Source organism: Colobus angolensis, unplaced genomic scaffold (genome assembly GCF_000951035.1).
Source record: "Colobus angolensis palliatus isolate OR3802 unplaced genomic scaffold, Cang.pa_1.0 Scaffold31, whole genome shotgun sequence".
Classification (NCBI taxonomy): Eukaryota; Metazoa; Chordata; class Mammalia; order Primates; family Cercopithecidae; genus Colobus; species Colobus angolensis.
In genome coordinates this window covers 10,569,631-10,596,417 of record NW_012116377.1, presented here as the reverse complement: position 1 = coordinate 10,596,417, position 26,787 = coordinate 10,569,631, and the positions used below count along the sequence as shown (strand labels likewise).

At 38.4% G+C, this 26,787-nt stretch overlaps 1 protein-coding gene across 1 annotated transcript in view; it reads left to right on the top strand.

Moving 5' to 3' along the window:
* Window positions 1-26,787, top strand: part of DIRC2 (disrupted in renal carcinoma 2) — an 85,149-nt gene that overhangs the window by 13,929 nt on the left and 44,433 nt on the right. The window contains exons 3-4 of the mRNA XM_011950798.1: window positions 18,281-18,546; window positions 24,756-24,885. Of these exons, the coding sequence (XP_011806188.1) occupies window positions 18,281-18,546; window positions 24,756-24,885 (396 nt within the window). The remainder of the gene's footprint in view (window positions 1-18,280; window positions 18,547-24,755; window positions 24,886-26,787) is intronic.

The following is a 26,787-nucleotide window of genomic DNA, read 5'->3' as shown; positions in this document are numbered from 1 at the left end:
CACTGAGCTTCTACTATGTGCCAACCTCTCTTGTGGTCATTGGGAATATGATAGAAGACAAAGCAGATAAAAATTACTATGTAATGTAGTAAATTACATAGTACGTTACATAGTACATAGTACATTTACATAGTACATAGTAATTTACTATGTAATGTACATTACATTACATACTGTGTATGTGATGTAGTTTCCACTCAGGGAAACCAGCAATAAACTAGATAAATAAGTAAAATATATAGTATGTGCCAGGGAGGGTAAAATAGGAAAGAAGGATGTGAAAAGGCAAAGAAAGGATGGTGAGATTTCAGAAAGAAAAACCTAACTGGGAAGATCACCTTTTGGGATAAAAACCTGACAGAAGTAATAGATGATGCAGTATCTAGGAATCAAGCATTATATGCAGAGAGAACCGCAAGAATTTAGGGCAGAAGAGGGACAGGGATGCCTGGCAGGGAGGCTGGTGTGGCATGGGAAGAGCAGGTAGCAAATGAGGTCAGAGCAGTTATGGGGTGGTAGTGGGAGTGTGGGACCAGACTCTTTTAAGACCACATCATCTCCTCAGCTTTTTCTGAGCTAGGAAACCTTTGGAGGTTTTGAGCTGAGAGTGCCATGGTGTTCGGCTGCTCCACAGAGAATAGACTGAAGCTTGAGGTCATGGGCATAAGTAAGGAAAGTTGGGAAACGAGTACAATAAACCAGGTGAGAGATGATGGTGGCTTGGACCATAGTAGTGGTAGTGGGAGTGGTGAGAAGTGGTCAAATGCTGATCATCTTGAATATTCAAAATATAATTATATTCTGGTCCATTTGCTGATGGAACAGATATGGGGAGTAAGAGAAAGGAGTCCAGAATGATTCCATGCTATGGGAACTTGGGGGAATGGAAAGAGTGGCACAGACCTGAGGGAAAATGTGAGAAAAAGATATGGGAGTTGATATGCTGGAAGTTTCACTGGAGGGACTCTGAAATTGGCGATTCCATTAACAGATGGGGAACACAGAAGTGGGGAAGAGTGGATTTCAGGGACAAGATGTTGACTTTCTTTTGGAACAGAATTTTTCAGTTTCAAAATAAATGTTCAGTTTTGAATTTTCAAAATGTGTTCTCTTTCTAGAAAATTTAGGGCACAAGGGTTCGTATTTTAAAAGGGAGATAGTACAGTCATCTAGGTTTCTATGAAAAGCTAGTCATAATTTTCCATCCTTGTGAGTTAGATTTTAACACAAGTCTCATTATTGTATTTGAGATGCTCTTAATTTTTCAAACACGCAGAGGTGTATTTTTTCAAGCATCCACAGATTTTAAGTACAAATTTTCATGTAAGCTTAAATTCAACACTGCTTTCTTTTAAAATGCCTATTAAGGCCAGGTGCAGTGACCCACACCTGTAATCCCAGCACTTTGAGAGGCTGAGGCAGGTGGATCTCTTGTGCCCAGAGTTTGAGAGCAGCCTGGGCAACATAGCAAGACCCCATCTCAAAAAAAAGTGCCTATTATTATTTTTGCTAGCTTTTCTTCTGTTTTGGGCCATGCATACTATTACTTGTCTCCAGTCTCATATCCCTTTATATCCTTTCCAGATATAAAATTCTGGGAATAATAGAGTTGACTGTCCATCTTGTTGGAGAAGGTGGTATGAAAAAGAAACAATTCATAAAGAAATGTAAGCAAATGTAGAACAGGTAAGAAGTAGAAATAAAAAGTTCAGAGATTAAATCTTTCATAAAAAGAGTATATAAATTGATTTTTCAATCTTAGGCATTCATCTATGAAGACTACAGGAGTATTAACCCCTTGAAATAAGACTTCATTTTGTAGTCTTTAAGCATTTCTTTTAAGCAGTATTATTAACAATGCATGATGCAGCTGTTAAAATGAAAATGCTACACTTGGAACATGTATTTTTCAACAAATCGAGTCTGTAACCATCACTTTTAAGCTTCAGTCTCCGCCAGTGTTGAAACAAGCATTTAGAAGTCTGTGTTTTTGTGGCCTTTTTTCACTCAGAACTTTTTGAGCTTCTGACCCAGCCTTTTGGAATGGCTCCCCTGCACCCTTGACTTCCTGTATCTTAGCTCACTTAAGTATCAAGACATGAGAATAGCAGCATTCTGACAAGCTCTTCCTAATGGTGTTCTACTTATATATAGTATCAGTATTTCTTTTATTTGCATAGTACCGATGAAAATTCAGGAAAAAAATTATTTTGCCACGTTTCTCTTAAGTAAATAAGGAACTTGGAATAACAAATTATAAAGCATTTTTTCTTCTATGATCTGGAGCCAAATAATACCCCCCAAAATTGTAAATGCCATCACTCTATTGCAATGAGCGCTTACTCTATGGTGTGAAATATTATATTGCTTTCCCAGTAAACAACTTAAGGACTTCTAGAGGGTGAACTTATAATAAGTTATATCTACTCTTAATCATAGGTATATCCAGTGATTCCCATAACACATGCCATATATATTTTTAAATTTTATTTAGTTCCGGGTTGTGTGTGCAGGATGTGCAGGTTTATTACACAGGTAAACATGTGCCAATACACACCACATTATCTTTCCATTTGGTGTAATTTTCATTAATATTAACAATACTTAATGTTTACCAGCATGTATTAAATAGTTTGGTTCTAGTAAACATAGATTTTCTAGATATACACTCCACTGTGAAATTCTTTTTTTTTTTTTTTTTGAGACGGAGTCTTGCTCTGTCGCCCAGACTAGAGTGCAGTGGCGCAATCTCGGCTCACTGCAACCTCCAGGGTTCAAGCACTTCTCCTGCCTCAGCTTCCTGAGTAGCTGGGACTACAGGCGCCCACCACTACGCCTGCTAATTTTTTTGTATTATTAGTGGAGGCGGGGTTTCACTGTGTTAGCCAGGATGGCCTCGATCTCCTGACCTCGTGATCCGCCTGCTTTGGCCTCCCAAAGTGCTGGGATTACAGACGTGATTTCCATTGTGAAATTATTTGCAGCTGACAGGATTATGTTTAAAATGACCCTAACAGAAAAGGTGAATTGTTTCGTGAATGATTTTGTGACAGCTGCTTAGCTATATGAATAAATAGGAGAAAGAACCTAGATCCCTGCCCAACCACTTAGTAAATCCCAGTTGGATCAAAGACTTACATGTAAATAATGAATCATAAAAGTATTAGAGCATGACTGTTTTACAGAATCTGAGGGTAGAGAGGGCCTTCCAATTAAGACACAAATCCCAGAAGCCATAAAAGAAAGCCTTGATACATTTGACTATGTAAAAATTTAGATTATCTTTATGATTGAATATACGGCGAAACAAAGTCAAAAGATAAGTTAACTGGGAAATATTTGCAACAGTAAGACAAATGAGTAATTCCTTAGTTCTTTGAAATCAATAAGAAAAATAGAAACTCAAGAGGAAAACAGGTAATGGATATGAGCAAGCAATGACAGAAGTTGAAATATAAATGGCATGAACTCAAGAGAAGTTCAAGAGAGTTCTTTCTTGAGAACTTGAGAGAACTCAGGAGAATATTCAACTTTCATTGTAATTAAATACATGAAAATTAAAATAGCAGACAAATGTCTATTTACTGGCAAAGATGAAAAAAAATTCATAATGTGCTATGCCTGAGATGTGGGGAAAAACAGACACTGCTGATGTGTGAGCAGTTTGGGACGTCATTCTATTTGGAGGGCACTTTGGCAGTATTTACCAGATTCAAATATACATGTCCTTTAACCTACACCTATATTTGCACTTGTGGAAAATTAGCCCACATGTAAAGCTCTGTGAATTTGCAAGAATTACCATGTTTGTGCAGCTTTGCTTGTAATAGCAGAAGGCTGGCTGTAACCCAGATGCCTTCAGCAAAGGACTGATTATGATGCAGTATATCATGGAATCATATTGCACTGTGAAAAGGAATTAAAAATCCTATAAGTGCTAATATGAAAACATCTCCAAAATATATTGTTAAGTTAAAAGGCAAACTTTAGAATATTATGTTTAGCATGTTCTTACTTAGAAAAAAATGGGAAGGGTATCACTGGTTTTTTTCTGGGGAGAGCATCTGAGGAATAGAAGTCTGAGGTGGAAAGGACATTTACTTTTTATTTTTTACTACTTTTGGGAATATTTTTACCATGTGCATATATTACCTTTTTTTTTTTGGAGACACTCTGTTGCCCAGGCTGGAGTGTGGTGGTATGATCGTAGCTTATTGCAGCCTCAGACTCCTAGGCTCAAGGGATCCTCCTGCCTCAGCCTCCCACATAGCTTGTAGTACAGGTATGTGCCATCACGCCTGGCTAATTTTTAAATTTTTTGTAGAGACAAAGTCCCACTATTTTGCCCAGGTTGGTCTCAAACTGTGGGCTCAAGTGATCCTCCCAACTCAGCCTCCCAAAGTGCTGGAACTACAGGTGTGAGCCACCGTACCCATCCTATATTACCTTTTTAACTGAAAGCACTAGCGAAGTAAAACTAAAATCACCACCTCAGAGCTTTAATAATAAGAAAAGTAAAGAGAAGGAAGGGTTATATATAAATTTCCCCACCATAGAAATATGAATCTTTTGATGTAAAAAGTAGCAATTGTTAGGTTTGACAACTAAGACTCTTCTCAGTAAAATACAGAAGATTCAGATTCCCCTATATCAATGTCTTCTAAAATATAATTCACAGACTATGTGCTTATTAAAATACAGATCCCTGGACCCCAACCCAGTCCCAGTGAGTTAGGCTTTTGAGTGAACCCTGAGAATGAGCAGTTTTAACAAGCTCTTTTAATTAGTCTTATGCTCATTTAAATTTGACAACTACGGCTGGTGCGATGGCTCACGCCTGTAATCCCAGCACTTTGGGAGGCCAAGGCGGGCAGATCACAAGGTCAGGAGGTCGAGACTATCCTAGCTAACACGGTGAAACCCCGTCTCTACTGAAAATACAAAAAAATTAGCCGGGCGTGGTGGTGGGCTCCTGTAGTCCCAGCTACTCGGGAGGCTGAGGCAGGAGAATGGCGTGAACCCGGGAGGCGGAACTTGCAGTGAGCCGAGATCACGCCACTGCACTCCAGCCTGGGCGACAGAGCGAGACTCCGTCTCAAAAAAAAAAATAAAATAAAATAAATTTGACAACTACTTTCCTAGTTCCCTAGTCTTATACTCATTTAAATTTGAGAACTACCTCCCATCTTCACTTTAAATAATAATTGATTAAACAAATAGCTTTGTGCTTGTCCATCCTAGAATATAATCACACAATACATTTAATGTCTTATTTTAAAGCAGATTAAGGATTAGCCTCTAACAAGTCTATTTGCCTTAATTGGACTCTTAAAACTGCAGGCAACTCAAGGCAAGTAAAACTCATGACTGTATTTCTGCATAGTGGTCAGATGGACTTCAGATAAGAAAGATTGATAAGAAAAGATGATCAGTCATGATAAGCACTTACCAGGGAAAAAAAAGGAGTAAAAAGGTTTATAAAGGCAGGGCATGGTGGCTCATGCCTGTAATCCCAGTACTTTGAGAGGTCGAGGCAGGCTTATCACATGAGGTCAGGAGTTTGAGACCAGCCTGGCCAACATAGTGAAACCCAGTCTTTACTAAAAATACAAAAATTACCCAGGCATGGTGCATGCCTATAATCCCAGCTACTCAGGAGGCTGAGGCATGAGAATCACTTGAACCTGGGAGGTGGAGGTTACAGTGAGCCGAGATTACGCCACTGCACTCTAGCCTGGGCCACAGAGCAAGACCCTGTCTCAAAAACAAAAACAAACAAACAAACACACAAATCACAAAGGGAAAGGGTTTTTGGGTTAGAGTTAGGCTAACATTTTAACAACATATTGCAGCTTTATGCTTCAAAACAGATTATAAAATTAAAATGCAAACTAGGAGAAATGGTGTTGCAAATATAATAGATAACTTATAAGTAACATGAGCATTTTTGAAAATTGAGTAGAAAAATGGACATAGTAGACATGGCTAACAATTGTTGATTCTCAGATTTCATTGTTTAAATTTATAATTTAACAGTCAACATTTATTGACAGTATATGTTAGTATCAGTACAGACTGAGCTGTATAACAAAGAAACCAAATATATTGAGGCTCAATAAGGTAGTAGTTCATTTTTCTCTCAAGAAACAATCTATAACAAGCTTGCCTAATCCACGGCATGCATGCTGCCCAGGATGGCTTTGAATGTGGCCCAAAACAAATTTGTAAACTTTCTTAAAACATTATGAGTTTTTTTGTGTGATTTTTTTTTTTCTTTTAGCTCATCAGCTGTCATTAGTGTTAGTATATTTTACCTGTGGCCCAAGACAGTTCTTCTTCCAGTGTGGCCCAGGGAATCTGAAAGATTGGACACCCCTGGTCCAAACGATAGTGGACTATTCAAGGGAAGTAGGCAGCTTTGTTCTGCAAGGTCTTCCAGGACCTAAGTCGCTTCTCTGTTGTTGCTCCAGCATCTCCTAGGGTGATATTATTGTCTGTATCTGGCTGTCATTCCAGCCCACAGGAGGGGAAGTGGGATATCCAAGGCAGGTGACCGCATCTTCTTCTTCTTTTTTTTTTTTTTTTTTTTGAGGCAGTCTCACTCTGTCACCCAGGCTGGAGTGCAGCGGCATGATCTTGGCTCACTGCAACTTCCACCTCCCGGGTTCAAGCAATTCTCCTGCCTCAGCCTCCTGAGTAACTAGGATTACAGGCACCTGCCACTACACCCTGCTAATTTTTGTATTTTTAGTAGAGATGGCATTGCATTATGTTGGCCAGGCTTGTCTCGAACTCCTGGCCTCAAGTAATCTGCCTGCCTCAGCCTCTCAAAGTACTGGGATTACAGATGTGGGCCCCCACACCCGGCCTGTTTTTGTCATTTCTAGCCATATCTCATCAGTTGCAGACTTAAAACTTGGCCACATGGATCTGGAAGAGAGATTGGAAAAGCAGCTCAGCAGCAGTGTATGTAGTTAAACTCAAGGATGCCATACCAAAACAAAGAAAGGGAGAATAAATAGGCGGAAACAGTTAGGAGTCTCTGCTGTCAGATGCCTCCATATGTCCATGCACTCCCCTCTTCCCATGCAGAGAACACATTCATCCTTCCTCAATGGAGAAGACTCGAAGTCCTGTCCAATTAGTGTATCCAGCTCAGAATCCAGAATCTCTGGGCTCTATCAGATCTTTGTGGCTCTCTGAGAGTAATTTCTTTGATTATTGTTTGTGACTTTTGGCTTTGTCCTCTGGAAGGCTCTTTTTTGTCCATTATCCCCAGTGACCACACCTGAAGTGGTTGTTGGACATTTCACCTTCTGCTTGATGCTGATTTGGGAACCTGAAGATTACTTTAGGGATCAAGCAGTCTTAAACCTTGGTAGAACTGTTTTGTAGTATCTTGGCAATATGCTTCCCTCATATGCTTAGTAGTCTTTTGGTCTATTTATATCAGGTAGGTTCCATGGAACTGTAGCCATGCCAAAATATTTCTCCTTCTGCTAATGGTTCTTACACCTGTTGAATCTCCTCTTTCCTTTACCAGCTTGGGTACCCATCGCAGATTTTCTCAATTTAGTGGTAGCCTTACCTTGATGCCATCTGAAAAAAGTAGGCCTGGGAAGAAAAATAACACCCTTAACCTAATTTTTGCTGCTAGACTGGCTCCAAAGCACATTTTATTTCCTGCCGTTTGGATTCAGAAGCAACCTGAGGCTTCAAATTTCTGGATTCTCATTAAATTTATATTGCAGGCCTCAGGCAGAGAAACTGTCTTAGCAGAGCTCTTGTCTGTTCCATCTCTGCTTGCAAACCAGCTAATTCTTTATATCTCTCTTGTGCCATCCTAAACTCAGTAAGGGGCAGGAAACAGCGTAATGTTCTGATTTTTTTCCAACCAATCCCAGGTCATCACAAGCAGTGGTATTGCTGCTGCTACAGGTCACCTGCCTATAGCCTGACCACTAAGTCAGTGCCAACATCTTGTGCCTTTGTGAATGCAGCACCCCAATTCTTGAGCTAATTTCTCAATTGGAGGACAAGTTAAGTTGCTGTAATGAAGAGATATCAAAATAGCGTGGCTCAAACAAGATGGTATTTCTTTCTTATTTAATAGTCCAGAGTAAGCAGGTGGGCCAGGGCAGGTAGCAGTTCTGATCTACAAGGTCGTCTAGGGACCTGGGTCCCCTCTGTCTTGTTACCTTCTCCCCGGGTAGATGACCTTGACAGTATAGTAAACAGCCAGTTCATCAGCACAGTAGTCACATTGCACCCCAAAGGAAGAAGCAGAGCACAGGGAAGCAGTTGTCTTCATTCTTCATGGAGGTGACCTTGAGGTCTTCCTGCTCTAGTCTCATTGGCCTGAACTTAGTAATAACAAGGCCCCAGCTAGCTGTGAGGGGCACTTTTACTCCTGCAGAAATTTAAGGTCCTCTGTAACTAGAAGGAAAACAGAATGACGCTAGGATAATAGTTAATCATCTCTGCCACAAGCAAATTGGCTACCTATTTGGAAGGAAAAGACCATTTTGTATCCTTGTGTCATATGATATGTCAAAATAAATTCAAATAAATGAAATGGTTACATATTTAGCTGAGAAACAATATATGGGGATATTTATTTGATCTCCACATGGGAAAGATTTTTTTCGAACATGAAAATAAAGGAAAATCATAAAGAGAAAGACTGATAGATGCGAGGAAGAAGAAGTCGGAGGAAGGTTTCCTTGCCTTTTCCAGCAACTGCAGTTGCTGCTTTTGAAAACAGGAAGGGGGCCTTGAGCCAACAAATGCGGGCGGCCACTACAAGCTGGAAAAGGCAGGGAAACAGATTCTCTTCCAGAGCCTTTTGAAAGGAGCCCAGCCCTGCCAACACTTTGATTTTAGCCCTGGAGTCCCATGTTGGACTTCTGATTTATAGAACTGTAAGATGATGCATTTGTATCATTTTAACCACTAAGTTTGTCGTAATTTGTTATAACAGGAATAGGAAACTAATCACCAAGTTTTACGTGTGTGTGAGAGAGTGTGTGTGTGTGTATGTGTATTATTTATTTTTTGTTTGTTTGTTTGAGACAGGGTCTCATTCTGTTGCCCAGGCAATTGTGACTCACTGCAGCGTTGATCTCCTGGGCTCAAGCCGTCCTCCTACCTGAGCTTCACAAGTACCTGGAACTACAGGCATGTGCCACCATACTCAGCTAATTTTTTTATTTTTTGTGAAGACAGGGTTTCACTATATTGCCCAGGCTGAGCTCAAACGATCCACCTGCCCTGGCTTCCCAAAGTGCTGGGATTACAGGTGTGCACCACCTCCCGCAGTGTGCGTGTATTTTTAAATAGTGATACTCTATGCTGGTGAAGCGGACACTGTCAGCTACTACTGATGGGAATGTAAATTACTACTAACCCTCCTGAAAAACAGTTTGCGAGTATATTTCCTAAGATCTAGAGTGTTCATACATTTTAACTTACCCTAAAGAAATAATTTGGAAAGTAGCTAATATTCACATACAAAGATTTTCACACCAGCTTTATTAGTATTCGCAAATAAGTTGTTGGAAACAACTATCCAATACTAGGAAAATGGTTAAATGAGATTTTATATGTATGTATAATACAATATCACAAAATCATTAACAGTTATTATAAAGAATAGTGAAATGAGAAAATGCTTGATAGACTATAAAATGATTCAGTGCATAAGCTGTGTATTCAGTGTGATATCTGTGGTTACCTATGTATGATTAAGTATTGATTGATCGAGAGCATGAGAGAGATGCATTAGGGAAAAAACTGAAAGAATAAAAGACTAGAAAATCAAAATATTAGTAGTGGTTGTCTCACTTGGGGTATTCAGTTTATAGATGATTTTTTTTCTTCTTTATGCATTTCTTTTCAAAATTTTCTACTATGAATGTGTATTAATATATACTTTTAAACAAAAAGACAAAAGTTATGTGACAAGAAACAAGGATTGAAACAAAATGAGGGGAAGTAGACATCTCTCAGACCAGTACTAAGGCCATTTTTCCCCTTTGCATTGCTGAGAGATTATTGTATATGACCTTAATAAAAATATTATGAGAGAAACTGGGCTTGGTGGCTCACACTTGTAATCCCAGCACTTTGGAAGGTTGAGGTGGGCAGATTGCTTGAGGCCAGGAGTTCAAGAGCAGCTGGCTAACATGGTGAAACCTCATCTGTACTAAAAATACAAAAATTAGTCGGATGTGGTGGCATGTGCCTGTAGTCCCAGCTACTCAGGAGGTGAGGCAGGAGAATAATTGGAACGCAGGAGACAGAGGTTGCAGTGAGCTGAAGTCACACCACTGCACTCCAGCTGGGCAACAGAGTGAGTGAGATTCCATCTCAAAAAAAAAAACCTTATGAGAGGCCAGCCTCAGTGGCTCATGCCTATAATCCTAGCACTTTGGGAGGCCAAAGCAGGAGGATCACTTGAGGCCAGGAGGACTAGCCTGGGTAACATAGCAAGACCCTGTCTTTACAAAAAATTTAAAAATTAGCCAGGTGTGGTAGTACGTGCCTTTCATCCCAGCTACTTGAGAGGCTGAAGTGGGAGGATCACTTGAGCCTGGAGGTCGAGGCTGCAGTGAGCTGCCTTCACACCACTGCAGTCCAGCCTGGGAGACAGAGCAAGACCCTGCCTGAAAAAAAAAAAATCCTGTGAGACAGAAAGTATCTTTGGAGAAAATGAAACAGAAAGAGAATGTGATTTTCTAAAGATTATATGGTTAATTAATTTAGCTAAGACTAGAAGCTAAGCCCCGTGATAGCTAATCTAATATTATTTTCACTGTGTTTTTAATGTATTTTCTATAGCTGGTATTTGATAAGATATTAAAAGCTTCTTTAGGGCCAAGACTGTAATAATACTCATCTTCATATTCCTTTTAGTGCCTAGCTGCAGGTGCCTTGACCATAGCAGATACTCAGTAGGTATTTTTAATTGAATCATTATTGACCAAAATTAATAAAGGATACAAAAATAAAATAGATTTTTATGAAAGAAAACAGGCTGTGATACCAAAGTTTTTGGAAGGCTCATTACTTTTCCACCACCACATCTATTTCTCTTTTCCTATCTTCCTTTTTCCTGTAGGTAATTCATAACATTTCAAACCCTTTTTATTGCCCACCTTTTCTTGGGCTAAATAAAGGAAAACTATTTCCAGCACTTTTGCCATTTTCAACATCAAAAAAATCCTATAAACATGACTTTTTTTTAAAGGCTTTTTTTTTAAAAGAATGGGACCTAAGAGTTTATTTTGATATGGCATAATTAGGAATTGGGAGAAAGTTTCTGAACTATTGACATATGGAGTTTTGGAGGTATTTTTATGTATTCTAAATTACTTCATATTAAAAATATATATAATTTAAATTCTGAATACTAGAATAGCACTGAGGAAGTATCTGCCAGATTTCTAAAAAGCCAACTTGAATGTTAGCATCAATGTTAGTCATAATAAACTAGAGGTTTATAAAGTAGGTTTATGAACAGAATAAAAATATTCTGTACTGTGTGCCTTTGGATTTAAGAACATTGGATTTTCTTAACAATCAGTAATTTTTTTTTATTGTTATTATTAACAGAGAACCTTCAGAATGGGATCATGTGAGAGAGCAGAGATTTGTGGACTGATGAAATTAGCTATAATTTCGATTTCTAGTTCTGGCTGAGCCACTAGCTAGTTATATGACTGGAGTTCCCCCCCGCCGCCATACTTTTTAGAGAAAGGAAAGTTATAAAATTAGAAATGTAATTTTACATGTGTTATTAACTTTCTGGAAGGGGTTGGGTTATAAGCTCTAAAGATTTTAATTCTAAAACATCATATTATTTAAGTAGAAATAATTTAGGAATCGTAGGTATTTCTTCCAGGATATCAGAAAGCAAAAGGTTAAGATACCAGAGTATTAAATGCAAGCTACAATGTCAAGTACATTAGAGGACATGAACTGTAGATCTTCAGTTTGCACTTCAGCTATTGGCATTTGTGTGAAAAGCTATAGTCAGTTGAATAATATGAAAAGAAATGCAGCTGTGCACCAGCGCTGTCCCACATGCCCCTGCAGGCATTGTCTTCTGTGGGCAGGAGCACTAACTGAGGGCAGTGGGACTCTGCAGCGCACCCGGAGCTGAGCCTAGCTGGGTCTTCTCCTAGTCCTGCCGTAGGCTAGCAGTCTCGGCAGTGCTGATGCCTGTGGGCAGCCCCAGGTCTCCCTCCCTCGTCTTCATCATCCCTGTTCTGCCAATGCAAGAGAAGTTCCCCTCTGATATGGTTTAGCTGTGCCCCCACCCAAATCTCATCTTGACCTGTCGTTCCCATAATCCTCACATGTTGTGGGAGAGCCCTCGTGGGAGGTAATTGAATCATGGGGGTGGTTACCCCCATGCTGCTGTTCTTGTGATAGTGAGTGAGTCTCATGAGATCTGATGGTTTTATAAAGGGCAGTTCTCCTGCACACACTGTCTCGCCTGCCACCACGTAAGACATGCCTTTATTCCTCCTTCGCTTTCCACCATGATTCTGGGGCCTCCCAGCCATGTGGATCTTTGAGTCCATTAAACCTCTTTTTCTTTATAAATTACCCAGTCTCCAGTATATCTTTATCAGCAGCATAAAAATGGACTAATACACCCTCCCTCATCTACTTTTCCATCTGGCTTGTAGGGATAGGATGAGCCAGGCTCCAGAAGAAGACAGAGGCTAGGTAAGGAGAAAAGGGAAAAGGAAGAAGACTTCAGAGAGGAGGGAAGAAAAGGGAGTTGGGGGCCGTGGGTTGGGAGGTGGATGGAGAAACAGGAGAGAGTTAAGGAGTCAGTATGAGGAGACTGGGCTAAAGGAGGAGGCAACACATCTGCCTCCTGACAGATCTCTCACAGCTTGTCCTGCAGAGGTACAAGAGAAATGCAGTCCATTAACTGTGAGGATGCACCTGCTTTCTTCAGATGTGGAGTTTCAGGTAAGGAAGCCAGAGTCAGACCCCGTAAACTAACTAGTCCATTTCCAGACAACTGCCTTTCTGCTCCAGGGCTTATCGCCCAGAAGACAAAGCTGCCTCCTCACACTCCTAACTTCTGCCCACCCTTCCCAAGTCCACTGTGCTTGGGACAGTCATGTCTCATTGGCCTTGCTTTTAAAACACCCTAAAACATCTTTTTTTTTAAAGCTTTATTTTGAGAATATTTCTTAGTCATCTTTTTTTTGTATTACTGAATTTAAACTTGTTAAAATTTATCAACAGAACTGATCTGACGTGTGCATTTGGATAACTTTGTGTGGTTTTGGAAACGCAGTTTAGTTGCATGTTTCAGTGACTGCATGTCACTGTACTGGGCTCAGTCTGTGAGTTCCCGAGAGCATCCACAGTGCCTTAGCGCTATGGGAGTGAGGCCTGTGGGGACTGCAGCCATGATCCTGACCTACAAGGACGTTAACTATTACATGGTAAAACAAAACTCAGGCATGTAATGATGACATAAACAATTAATATTAAACTGTGTGGTTGACTTCACTGTACTGAAGATTGTGAGTCACTCCTCTTTTGTTTTTCTTCGTTATTTTTATTAGTCAGCCCAGATCAATAGGTATTAGTTTCTGAAAGCCAGCTTCTTTCGTAAGTGCTTAGAAAGCATTAGGATAATCGTGCGTTGCATTTTATCTTTCAGTGTGTGAAAGTGTTGAGACTTTTTAGTTCAGACTGTTCATTTAAGCTGGATGTTTTTTCTTTTCAGTTCACTTTGCTAAGCTTATATACCTAATTTTTATTCCTACATCTGTTTCTTCTAGAAATAGTCTAAATCTAGATTTCTATTTCCTCATGAGTCTAACTTCCATGCTGAACACTCCACTGAAACTGCTTCTCTTCAGACCGCAAATGACCTCCTCTTTGCTGAATCCGGTGGTTACGTTTTAGTTGTTATAAATGATCTTTCTGTTTGATGTGATGTTGTTGACCACTCACTCTTATGTTCTTGGAATTCATCTCTCCCTAGTTGCTGTGATACCAGTCTTTCCTCTTTTTTTCTGCCTTATAATGGCTCCTTCTCAGTCATCTTGCTTGACTCCCATTCCTCTATTTTAAAAATATTGTTATTCTCCAGTGTTTGTTCCCCAACCAAATCTACCTCCAACTTGTATTTCTCAGCTCAGACTGCTTTTCTTAGCTTCTGGCCTATATTAGCCACATACTGGATGTTTGTACAGAGTTGTGGGTGCCCTCCTCACCAGTATCCACCCCCTCGCCTGGCCATATCTATTATATTACCTTGACCGTTCGCCAGACCATCCGTCCTCCACCTCCCCACTGTGTTGCCAGTACCACTTTAAACCATGCCATAGAGTCCCTGTCCTGGACTCCATGCCTGAGGGTGTCCCATTCTGGCTTTCAGCCTTGCCCTTCCATGTGAGACTAAGGATTTCATAGGGCCAAGGGGATGTGCACACCCTGCCCTCCACCCTCTAATCTTATGCACTAGCTACACAAAACCCCAAAAACAGTCCTTACAATAAGCCTCTTTCCCCAGGCCTGCTCTTCCAAGAGTAGGCTGCATCCCTGCTGTGTACTTCCTAGGCCTAAGGGATAGCTAAGGGGCAGCTATTTGGAGGGGATAGATGGAGCTTAGATGGAGTTTGGACCTTCAGCTCCACATGTATATATGCAAAGCCCTGATATATAGACCAGGGCCAGAGGTCAGAAGAGAAGAAGGACATGCAGAGACCTCTGTCTGTATTCTTGTCATAGGCAACATAAGCATAGGGCCAGGCCAAACCATTGCCTTCTTTTTCTTTATATTCCTGCTACAGTGCTGGTAAGTGATGCTTCACCTGCTTTTAGGGATTCTTAAGGCAAGGTCTTTAGCTTTTTAATTTTACATTCTCATTTGCCTATCATAGTGCCTACCCAACACATGGTGACTACTCAGTATATGTTTGTTGACTTCAGTAATAAATGCATAGTTAACATTTTATAATTATATTATTTCATTTATTATCATTTTAAGGAGGTTATGGTAATGTTCATGTGATTTTATGATGTCTTAGGGTCAGTATTTTTCCAGAAAAAAATATATCTCTAATTTTGCATTCCTATTAAATGGAAAAATTAGACTTAATATATAAAGCAGAATTTTATTTAAATATCTTTTTGTGAATTTATTTCATAAAATGGGGTTTGTTAATGGTAGGTGGTAGAAAATAGTGTCAGGCAAACGTGAAAATCTTGATACTACAGATTACTGTAACATCACAGTCCCCAGTACAACAGTGCTTATGACCAGTTATAACACATTAGAAACTGCTGAACCCTGAGGGATGCTAGGATATAAGTGTCAGAAGGAGCAGGACTAAGTTCTAGAAAACTACAAAGTGCTGGGAGGAGTGGGACTGGATTTCCCTGCCAGGTTTCTCATGAATTCAGAGGCTAACTAGTTCTCCTACTGAGCTTGTTTATGAAGAGTGGTGTATGATGACTTTTAATGCAAAAGCATGTAATTATCTAAAATTGGAGTAACTTTACAACACCACATAAGCTTGTTTTAATTCCTGAGATGATTTTTAACTATAACTTGTATGCCCTAGATTGACCTCCCAAGTTCAAGGACCTTTAAACCAAGAACCCATCTGAAGTGTCCCTGGTGCTATTCCTTCTTTGGATACTACTTTAACACATACTGTGTCATAGTGAGAAATGTTCTGGTCTAAGAGTCAAGTAAACTGGACTTGGATGGCCCTTAAATTATCTGAAACTCACACATTCTCTGACTCTTAGGTTTGCTGCTTGGATAATAGTCTATTTGTGATTCCACTGAGAGGTATCAAAGAGTTCAGCCGTGGGAATAATTTGAGTTTTATTCCTTAACTATGAGGAGCTTCCCTCCCTCCCTCCCTCCCTCTCTCTCTCTCTCTCTCTCTCTCTCTTTCTTTTCTTTTCCTTTTCCTTCTTTTCTTTCTTTTCATTTTTTCCCTTCCTTCCTTTCTTTCTCTTTTCTTTCTCTTTCTTTTTCTTTCTCTTTCTTTCTCTTTCTTTCTTTCTTTCTTTCTTTCTTTCTTTCTTTCTTCTTTCTTTCTTTCTCTTCTCTCCCTCCCTTCCTCCTTTCCTTCTTCCCTTCCCTTCCCTTCCTCCCTCCTTCCCTTTCTTCCTTCCTTTCCTCTCCTCTCCTCTCCTTTCCTTTCCTTTTTTTCTCTTTTTTTTCATCTTTTTTTTTTCTTTTTGAGACAAAGTATCGCTGTGTTGCCCAGGCTGTAGTGCAGTGGCACAATCTTGGCTCAGTGCAACCTCTGCCTCCCAGGCTCAAGCGATTCTCATGCCTCAGCCTCCTGAATAGCTGGGATTACAGGCGTGTGTCACCACGCCCAGCTAATTTTTGTATTTTTAGAGGAGGTGGGGTTTTGTCATGTTGGCCAGGCTGGTCTTGAACTCCTGGCTCAAGTGATCCACCCACCTCGGCCTCCCAAAATGCTGGGGTTACAGGCATAAGCCACTGTGCCCAGCCAGGAGTACTGGTTTCTTATCAGTCTTTTTGTTTGTTTGTTTTTTATTTATTTCTTCCATGTTCTTGTTCTACCCTTAACATTTTTAGATATAGTAAAGTTTACTCATTCCAAGCCTTCTTCTAGTTGACACGAGTCTAATACCTCATAAAAAGTATCAAATATCAAAGCAGTTACTTTATGAACCATCACACACTGTCTCATTGTTGTGCCATCACAGGTAATGATTAAAACCACTTAATGATGTTACTGCTGGAACATTTCTATAATAAAACTGCTGTGGGACAGCTTGGATTCTACTGGCTTTTGGAGGAAGTAAACAGTTTAAATTGTTTCTGTCATCTAGAAAATAATTCCCCTTACACAGGGAGATTTTTAAATGTCTTGAGTTTTTTAAATTTAGTAATATCAATGACACTTGGAGCTATGTTGCCTTCATGTAATTTTTCCAACATTATGAAGCTATGGGCAGCCCTAATTCACATATTTCACTTCCCACTCTTGTGTTTCTACATTAGGACACTTCCTCTCTTCATGTGCCTATTTTTCTCTTCTGCGTTCAGAAAACTTTTTTTTTTTTCTAACTAGCTTAAGATGGCAGTTTAAAAAAGAGGATTTGAGACACACATAGTGCTTAGAAAGCAAAACAAGCAGAAGAAAAAGATGAGTTCATATCATGAAAATATCACATGTACTGTCCCTTCCCTTTCCTCTATCTCCAGGGCAAGAGAGGTTGACATGTCTCCCTTTCTTGCCTGTGCTTTCTTTGGACTTCTGGCCTCTTTTCTACTTCAAGGCAGCTCTTAAATGTGAACGTGTGTATTAGGAGTGGGGGAGCAATGGGAGAAAAGAGTTGGTCAACAAGGAACAGGAGTGCTAAGTAGAATATTGGGAGAAGGTCAGCAAGATAACAAATGGAATGGAAAAAAAGAAACTGCTTTTCATTAATCCTTACAATTTAAGTCAGAATCGGAGTATGAGAACTGGAAGGGACTTAGCGATCCTGTCATTACGGTACCCTAACCTAACAGATGCTCCGTAAATGCATATTCAATTTAAACTGATCTCCTCATTTCACGAGGAAGAAATGGAACCCCACAAAGTTAGGTATTGTTCAGGGCTAGCTCTGAGCTCAGCTGGAACCCAGGTCCTCCAGTTCCTCAATGACCTTTTCTATTAGAAGATGCTTCAATGACTCTTTCGTTTTTTGTATTTCCACCATTTGGCAAAGAATGAGTATGAAATGTTGAGCTCAGCTGTAAGGCTGGTGGTACTTAGTAGGTCTGTTAATGAGTGGCAGTCTAGTAGAAGGAATGTGGATTTTGGAATCAGACCTGGATCTAAATTTCAGATCTGCCTGTCAGCACTTGGGCAAGTTTCTTAATCTTTCCGAACCTAAGATTTTTCATCTCAGTAAATGGGGATCATAATAGCTACCACTTAGTGTTGTTATAACAACTAAATGAAGCAAGGTTCTAAGTACTTACAAGAAGTACTTAGTTTGACGTGTGACACAAATCATAGGTGACAGTAAATATTTGTGAAATGAATAAATGGTAACTATTACTATGTTTGATCTCCCTCATAGGGAGTCAGCATACCTTTTTTAGAAGGTAAATCAATGTGTCTTTTAGGCATGTCATATTCTTTACAGATATGTATGCTTATTGATATAGTTAAAAACTGCTGTTTGGCTCATTTCTTTTTGTCTTAGAAAATGCCTGTTTCAAATACCTCACAGCCTTTTAATTTTTAAATTCCAGATTAATTCATGGAGGACAGATGTTAAATGGATTGGCAGGTCCAACTGTAATGAATGCAGCACCATTTCTCTCCACGACGTGGTTTTCTGCAGATGAAAGGGCCACAGCCACAGCTATTGCATCAATGCTCAGTTATCTTGGGGGAGCATGTGCATTTTTAGTTGGACCACTTGTTGTTCCAGCTCCCAATGGGACATCACCTCTTCTCACTGCAGAGAGCAGCAGGGCGCATATTAAAGATCGCATAGAGGCTGTGTTATATGCAGGTAATTTGAAGTTTATTTTCTTCTTGTTATATTTTGTCTTTTATCTCAATCATCTTCACTCTACGTTTTGTATACCAGACACCTTCATATGAAATACTTGAGAGGACTAATATGTAAACTTACATACACTGTGCATTCCTTATCATATGATATAGAGATGCTTAATTAAAACTTAACACTCTTCCTGGGAAGTTCAATTTTAAATTTATTATTGCCACATGGAGGGATATTTCTTAATTTTAGTCTTTTTATCTATTTGCAGTTAAGCACTGTATAACACATTTTCTGTGTCCTCTCTAGATATCTTATCAGGACAGAAAACGTCGTGATTGACAATAACCATTTGTTAAACATCTATCTGTTGGTAGATGTTAAGCCCATTTTCTTCCTTGTAGTTTCTCCATTATTGGCCATGTTCTGTAACCTTATTTACCTTGATCATCTACAGTTTATCCTCATTTCCTACTCTCTGTATGTTTAGTCTGTTATTTAGGGATACTGACCTTTCTAAAATATTCTCTTTGAATTATTTTATTTCTAGAGTCGAGCCCTGGTCCACTCTTATAGTATAGTCTCCTACAGATTTTCATAGATATAGCCCCTCTCTCTATATGCCTGTATATTATTTCGTCTGCATTCAGAAAACCTTTTGTAGGTGTTTACTATATGCCAAGCACTGTGCTAAGCACTAGGAATTGGTAAGGTCAACGATGAGACAATTATAATACAAATAAAGATATACAGAGGTTGGGAGACCTAACTTGCCTGGGTTTGTAGGGAAGTTGAGGGGGGAGGATAGGCTTCAACAAGAATGTAATAATTAAAGTTAAGAATTTTGTAGGAGTTCACCAAGTGTTTGAGTGGTTAGTATATTCCATACAGAGGGAATAGTAACTGCAAAGGCAGGGAATGTATGAGAGAGCTCAATATGTCTAGGGAACTGCAAGTAATTGAGTATGGCTGGAGTGGTATAAATGTTTGTGTTTGGATATAGGTAGCAAGTGGCAGAAAATGAGACTGGAACGATAAGGAACCCAATTATACTGAACCTTGTTTTAACTTCTTTGTTCACTTATCAATTTCACAAACATGTTTTGAATGCCTGTGTATCTGTCACTATGCGAGTCACTGAGATAGGCATGGTTCCTGGTGTAACAGAGCTTACAGTGTCCTGAATGATACAGACAGGTCAACAGTTATAAAATAGAACAGTGAGTATTATAAACCAAAGGCCTACAATTGCTCTGAGAGCTTGGAAAGGAGCACCTAACCCAGATTTTGGAGGTGAAGTAGAGCTTCCTGGAGATGCAGCATCTAAATCAGAGTCTGAGGAATGAGAGAATGATGGTTAAATACAGTAGGCAGGAAGATTACACTATCGAGAAGAAACTTAAAGGAGAAGCCCAGTGAAGGGAGACACCCTGGTACGTTCAAGCCCAGAGTAGCTTAGATCTGGTGAGAGCAGTAGTAGGTAAAGCTAGAGAGGAAAGCAAGCCCCACGCAAACCTTCTAAGCAGGGCTGAAGGGTTTGAGGTTCACCATATTGTAGGCAAAGGCCACACTCTGAAGAGTTGTACATCAGAGAGTTATTTGATAACATTTACATTTCAAAATATGGTTTAGAGGGATTAAAACTGAAAGCAGCAGTATATAAAGCATTTCACCTCCTTTACACAACTTATTCCTTTTAAAGAAAAAATAAAAATGTAAAAATGAGTAAATAAAACTGAACACAGGTGCAACATAAGTTTTAAACTTTATTTTGGTCATGTTATTCTTTTTATTGAAAACCTAAGCAGTTATTGTATTTTTTACATGATGTTAACCACTGTTAAGCATGTATCAATGGAGTGCATGCAGCTCATGGTTCCTATGCAGTCAAGCAGAAGCCCCTGCTCAGTTTCCCAGTTACGTCTTCATTGCTTTCATGTTTGCCAATCTGCCTTTCTGAAATACTGTCCCGTGACTTAATTCTATTCAAAATACTGTGCTAGAATTGTCATTTTTAAAAGTTAAAGATTCTTAAATTATTCCCGACAAAGGTAACATAAGAAAAGTAAACTACAGATCCAGATGTCAGATGAGTATAAACAAAAAGTCCTGAATAAAATATGAGCAAACTGATTCCAGCAACATATATCATAAAACGGTTGATATACCATAACCAAATGGGATTTATTCCAGCAATGCAAGGTTAGTTTAACATTCAAAACTCAATTTATGTAATATATCAGCAGATAAAAGGGAAAAAAACATGATCACCTTACAAGATGAAGAAAAAGCATTTGAAAAATCCAACACCCTTTCAATGAACTAGAAACAATGAATTAGGAACTCTCTCAACCTAATAAAAAGCATCTATTAGAAACCCACAAGAGGCCTGGCATGGTGACTCATGCCTATAATCCCAGCACTTTGGGAGGCCAAAAAGGGAGGATCACTTGAGGCCAGAAGTCTGAGACCAGCCTGCCCAATATAGCAAAACCCCATCTCTACTAAAAGTACAAAACAAATAGCTGGACATGATGGCACATGCCTGTAATCCCAGTTACTCGGGAGGCTGAGGCACGAGAATCGTTTGAGCCTGGGAGACAGAGGTTGTAATGTGAGCCAAGATCACACCACTGTACTCCAGCCTGGGTGACAGAGTGAGACTCTGTCTCAAAAAACAAACAAAAAACCTGCAGGTAACATCACATTTCACTTCTAGGGTTATGAACAAGACAAGGATGTCCGTTTTTCCATGCCTTTTTAAAACTGTGCTGGAGGTTCTAGGCAGTATCACTGAACAAGAAAAGCAAAGGATACCCAGATTGTAAAGGAAGTAGTAAAGAATGTCTCTGTTGAAAATGGTGAGATCTTGAATATAGAAAATTCTCTGCAATTCACTAAAAACTATTAGATCTAAAAAAAGAGCTTAGCAAAGTTTTATGGTACAAGATTAATATGTAAAAATCAGTTGTATGTCTATATATTGGCAACGAACAATCTTAACATACAATTCAGTTTGCAATAGCATCAAAAAGAATAAAATGTTTAGGAATAAACTTAACAAATGAAGTGTAGAACTTATAATCTGAAGACTACCACTGTTGAAAGAAATTAAAGAAGACCTAAATAAATGGAAAGACATTCCATGTTCACGTTGGGAGGTTTAATATTGTGAAGATATCCCCAAATTTATTTGCAAATATAATACAATCCCTTTTAAAATCCCAGCTGCCTTTGTTGCAGAAATCAACAAGGCGATCCTGAAATTTACTTGGAAATGCAAAGGACCAGCAACATCCAAAACAAAGGAACAAAATTGGAGAACTCACACTTCTCAACTACAAAACTTATTACAGAGCTACAAGATAACATAGTACTGGCATAAGGATAGGCATATAAATCAGTAGAACAGAAATGAGATTCTAAAAAATAAGCCATTACATTTATGGTCAATTGATTTTTCAGAAGGGTCCTAAGATAATAAGGGAAAAAGTATTTTCAGTAAATGGTACAGGAACAACTGAATATCCAAATTCAAAAGAATGAATTTGAACCCCCTCGTTAACTCAAACCTGAATGTGAGAGCTAAAACTATGAAACTCTTAGAAGAAAACTAAAGAGTAAATCTTTATGACCTTAGATTAGGTGAAGCCTTTTTATAGAAGACATCCAAAGCACAAGTGACAAAGGAAAAAATATAAGTTAGACTTCATCACAATTTGAAACTTTTGTGCTTCAAAGAATCCAGAAAGTGGAAAAGACAGTCCACAGAATGGGAGAAAATAGTTGCAAATCATTTATCTGATAAGGGACTTATATCCAGATTATATAAAGCATTCTTGCAACTCAACAACAGAAAGACAGCGCCATTAAGAAGTGGGCAAAGGACTCAAACACATTTCTCCCAAGAAAATACACAAATGTCCATCAAACACATGAAAAGATACTCAGTGTCATTAGTCATTAAGGAAATGCAAATTAAAACCATGATAAGATACACTTCACACCTAGTAGGATTGCTAGAATCAATAAAAGGGAAAATAATAAAGTGTTGGCAAGAAAGTGGAGAAATTAGCACCCTCATACATTCCCATACATGGGAATCTAAAATGGTGTAGCCGCTTTAGAAACAGTTTCACAGTTCCTCAAAATGTTAAACAAAGATTACCATACAATCCAGAAATTCCATTTCTAGATATGTATCCAAGTGAAAGGGAAACATACACCCATGTAAAAATGTATACATTTTTTGTAGCATTATTTGTAATAGCCAAAAAGTGGAGACAACCCAGATGTCTGTCTACTGATGAGTGGATGAATAAAATGTGGTATATCTGTACAATGGAATATTATTTGACAATAAAAAATAGTAAAGTACTGATACTCCAACATGGATGACCCTTAAGAGCATTATGCAAAATGAAAGAGGCCAGTCATAAAAGACCACATATTATATGATTCCATTTATAGGAAATGTCCATAATACTCAAATCTGTAGGGACTAAAAGTAGATCAGAGGTTGCCTAAGGCTGGGAGATTGGGAGTAATGGGTACAGAGTTTCTTTTTGGGATGTTGAAAAAATTCTAAAATTGATTGTGGTTATGACTGTACAATTCTGCTAGTAAATGAAAAACCACTAGATTGTGCACTTTATATGTGTGCATTGTGTGTCATGTGAATTATATCTCAGTGAAGTTGTTTACAAAAATGCCAATAGAGGGTCAAAGAATATGAATAAGGCAATCACGGAAGACATACAAGTGGCCAATATGCATATTTTAGGTGCTCATTCAGTATTACTAATAATTAAAATAACTCTAAATTAGAACACTGCTCCTCAGATTGACAAAGAATAAACAGATTGAGAACACCAAAAAAGAAAAAAGAAGAAGAAAAAGGAATCTGTTAACAATCTTGTGTTTAAAACAATGGGAATCTTTAAACTTCTAACTGCATTGAACAGTTATCTGTGGTTAATCGTCTTATAGGAATGTTGTCCTTTTTGCTAAGAATATAGCCCTAGAATTAAAATTATCCAACTGAAAGGACCTCTAGAAATCCCTAAATTCAATCCCTTTATTGGCCTAGAAAGATTAAGGGATTTGTTCAAATTACAAGCTAATTAATGGCATAGACAGGTCTATATTCCAAGTTTCCTGACTTTTCTACTAGTGCTGTGCTTTTCTACAAAACTAGACACAGTTATCAAAAGCTGGAACTTCCAAGTGCCAGAATTATAGAGGGAAAGATTGGGATGCTAGAACCTTCTCTTCTGTAATGGGGACAAATTAAGATTGTTTGGGTGTTCATTTTACTTCTGATTGTTTAATACTCTACATTAGCTACTCTTGTGTTTAAATTCTGTTCTGTCTCTTGGTTTCTTATTTTTGGATGCGTTCTTGTTCAAATTTCCCGTACAATCTATAAATTGGGTCTGTCTTACACAGTACATCAGATTATCCTATCATGAATCAAACAAACCTCCTATCCTGTTATTTCTTACCAGTTTTTTTTCTGAGTGCCATACTTATTAGACAATCATCCTAGACCTGTTTCACAATCTCTTTTATAGTAAGGTACTGTTGGCTTTTAATATTTTCTCCATAAGGCAACATTTGTTTACTTCCTCAATCTTTTTATCTGTATGCCATAGTACCAGCATATACATCATTGTTAGTATAACCTCTAACCAATTACTTGCTGAAATTTGTATCTTTATATATTCTTTTTTTTTAAAACTAGACTGAGCAATCTTGGCTAGATACTATATTTTGCTTATCTTTACGAGCCTCAGACTCAGTTGATGCTTAGTAAATATTTGTTAGATAAATGAGTATCTGAGAGGCCGGGCATGGTGGCTTACACCTGTAATTCTAGCATTTTGGCAGGCTGAGGCAGGAGAATGGCTTGAACGACACTTGAGCTCAGGTGTTCGAGACCAGCCTGGACCACATGGTGAGACCCTATCTCTACAAAAAATAAAAATAAAAATTAGCCCGGCATGGTGGCATGCATCTGTGGTGACAGCTACTTGGGAGGCTGAGGCAGGAGGATCACTTGAGCCCAGGAGGGTCAAGTCTGTAGTGAGCCATGGTCATGCCACTGCATTCCAGCCTGGGTGAGAGAGTAAGACCCTGTTTGAAAAAACGAATAAATACTTGAAGTATTCAACTTTTTGTGTGGCCTGGTTAACATTTTACCTATCTTTTTCTTTCAGAATTTGGAGTTGTCTGCTTAATATTTTCTGCAACACTAGCGTATTTCCCACCCCGACCTCCTCTTCCTCCCAGTGTTGCTGCAGCTAGCCAGCGGTTGAGTTATCGGAGAAGCGTCTGTCGATTATTAAGGTAAATATACTGAGAGTCATTGGATGGCTTTGACTGACACCTTCAAGATAACTTCAGATTTTTAAAAAATAATTTAAGATAGTAATTTTTCAGCAACCTATTAATTAGGTTGTAAGTAATTGATAAAATACTAATTGAATATTTTAGATTTTCTACCAGAAATCTATCTTGAAAAATCACCAAAAACAAAAACCTCTCTAATTTTTGCCTTCTCTATATATCACCTATACTATTATTTGCTTAATGTTTTAAAAATCAAATATTTTATTTTTCTTAAATAACTTGATTTGTATTTGAAATTGTATGATATAAAGAACCCTATGTCATACAATAGTGTGTGTGAAATCATGGATTCTATGTGTTATACTTTTCCTAATATGCACATTATTTTAATTTATTATGTATTTGTTAAGGCATATTAAAATAAGCAGGCACTAGTCAATACAAAGTGAATAAAATAAATAATATTATTCACATATCAACTGAAATCATTTTATGTACCAGCAGTAGGATCATACTTTAAGAAGCCTAATATATTATTTATTTTTATTAGTGTAACTTAAGTGTAGTTAGATTAAACTCTACTCTTGAAGGCTCAATGCCCAGTACTGAATTTAATTCTTGGGATATATAAAACACTACTATTGATTGTGATTTGCAATTGGACCACTATACTTTGTCATTTGAAATTTTTTCATAGTTAGTTGTGAGAAGTTTTTATTGATTCTTCCAGCAACTCTCGCTTACTTGGTTCTTTCTTTTCTTGGGTTCCTCTCCCCAAATGGTAAGTTTCTTGTGGTAAAGAAGTAGTATCTATGTCTTTATATCTGCTACAGTAGTACTGTCCAATAGGAATAAAATGCAAGCCACATAAGGAATCTTACATTTTCTGGTAGTTTTCAATAAATTTTTAAAAGCCAGAATCATATCAAGCATCTTCTCTGACCACAGTGGAATAAAACTAGAAATCAACTCCAAAAGGAACCCTCAAAACTGTACAAACACACAGAAATTAAACAATCTGCTCCTGAATGATTTTGGGGCTAACAATGAAATCAAGGTGGAAATTAAATTCTTTTGACATGAACCATAATAGTGATATAAGTTATTAAAACCTCTGGGATACAACAAAAGCAGCGCTAAGAGGAAAGTTTATAGCACTAAATGCCTACATTGAAAAGTCTGAAAGATTACAAATTGACAACCTAATGTCACACCTCAAGAAACTAGGGAAACAGTAACAAACCAAAACCAAAGCTAGCAGAAAAAAAGAAAAAACAAAGATCAGAGCAGAACTAAGTGAAATTGAAACAAAAAATACAAAAGATCAGTAAAGCAAAAAGTTGGCTATTTGAAAAGATAAACAAAATTGATAGCCCATTAGCTAGATTAACCAAGAAAAGAAGATTCAGATAAGCTCAATTAAAAATGAAAATGGAGATGTTACAGCCAATGCCACAGAAATACAAAAGATCATTCAAGACTACTATGAACACCTCTGTAGACACAAACTAGAAAATCTAGAGGAAATCGATGAATTTCTGGAAACATACAACCCTCCTAGATTAAATCAGAAAGAAATAGAAACCCTGAACAGACCAATAATGAGCCATGAGATTGATTCAGTAACTTAAAAATTGCCAACCAACACATATACACCGTGGAATACTATGCAGCCATAAAAAAGGATGAGTTCATGTCCTTTGTAGGGACATGGGTGCAGCTGGAAACCATCATTCTCAGCAAACTTGCACAAGAACAGAAAATCAAACACCGCATGTTCTCACTCATAGGTGGGAATTGAACAATGAGATCACTTGGACATGGGAAGGGGAACATCACACAGCGGGGCCTATTATGGGGAGTTATAACTGATGTAAATGACGAGTTGATGGGTGCTGA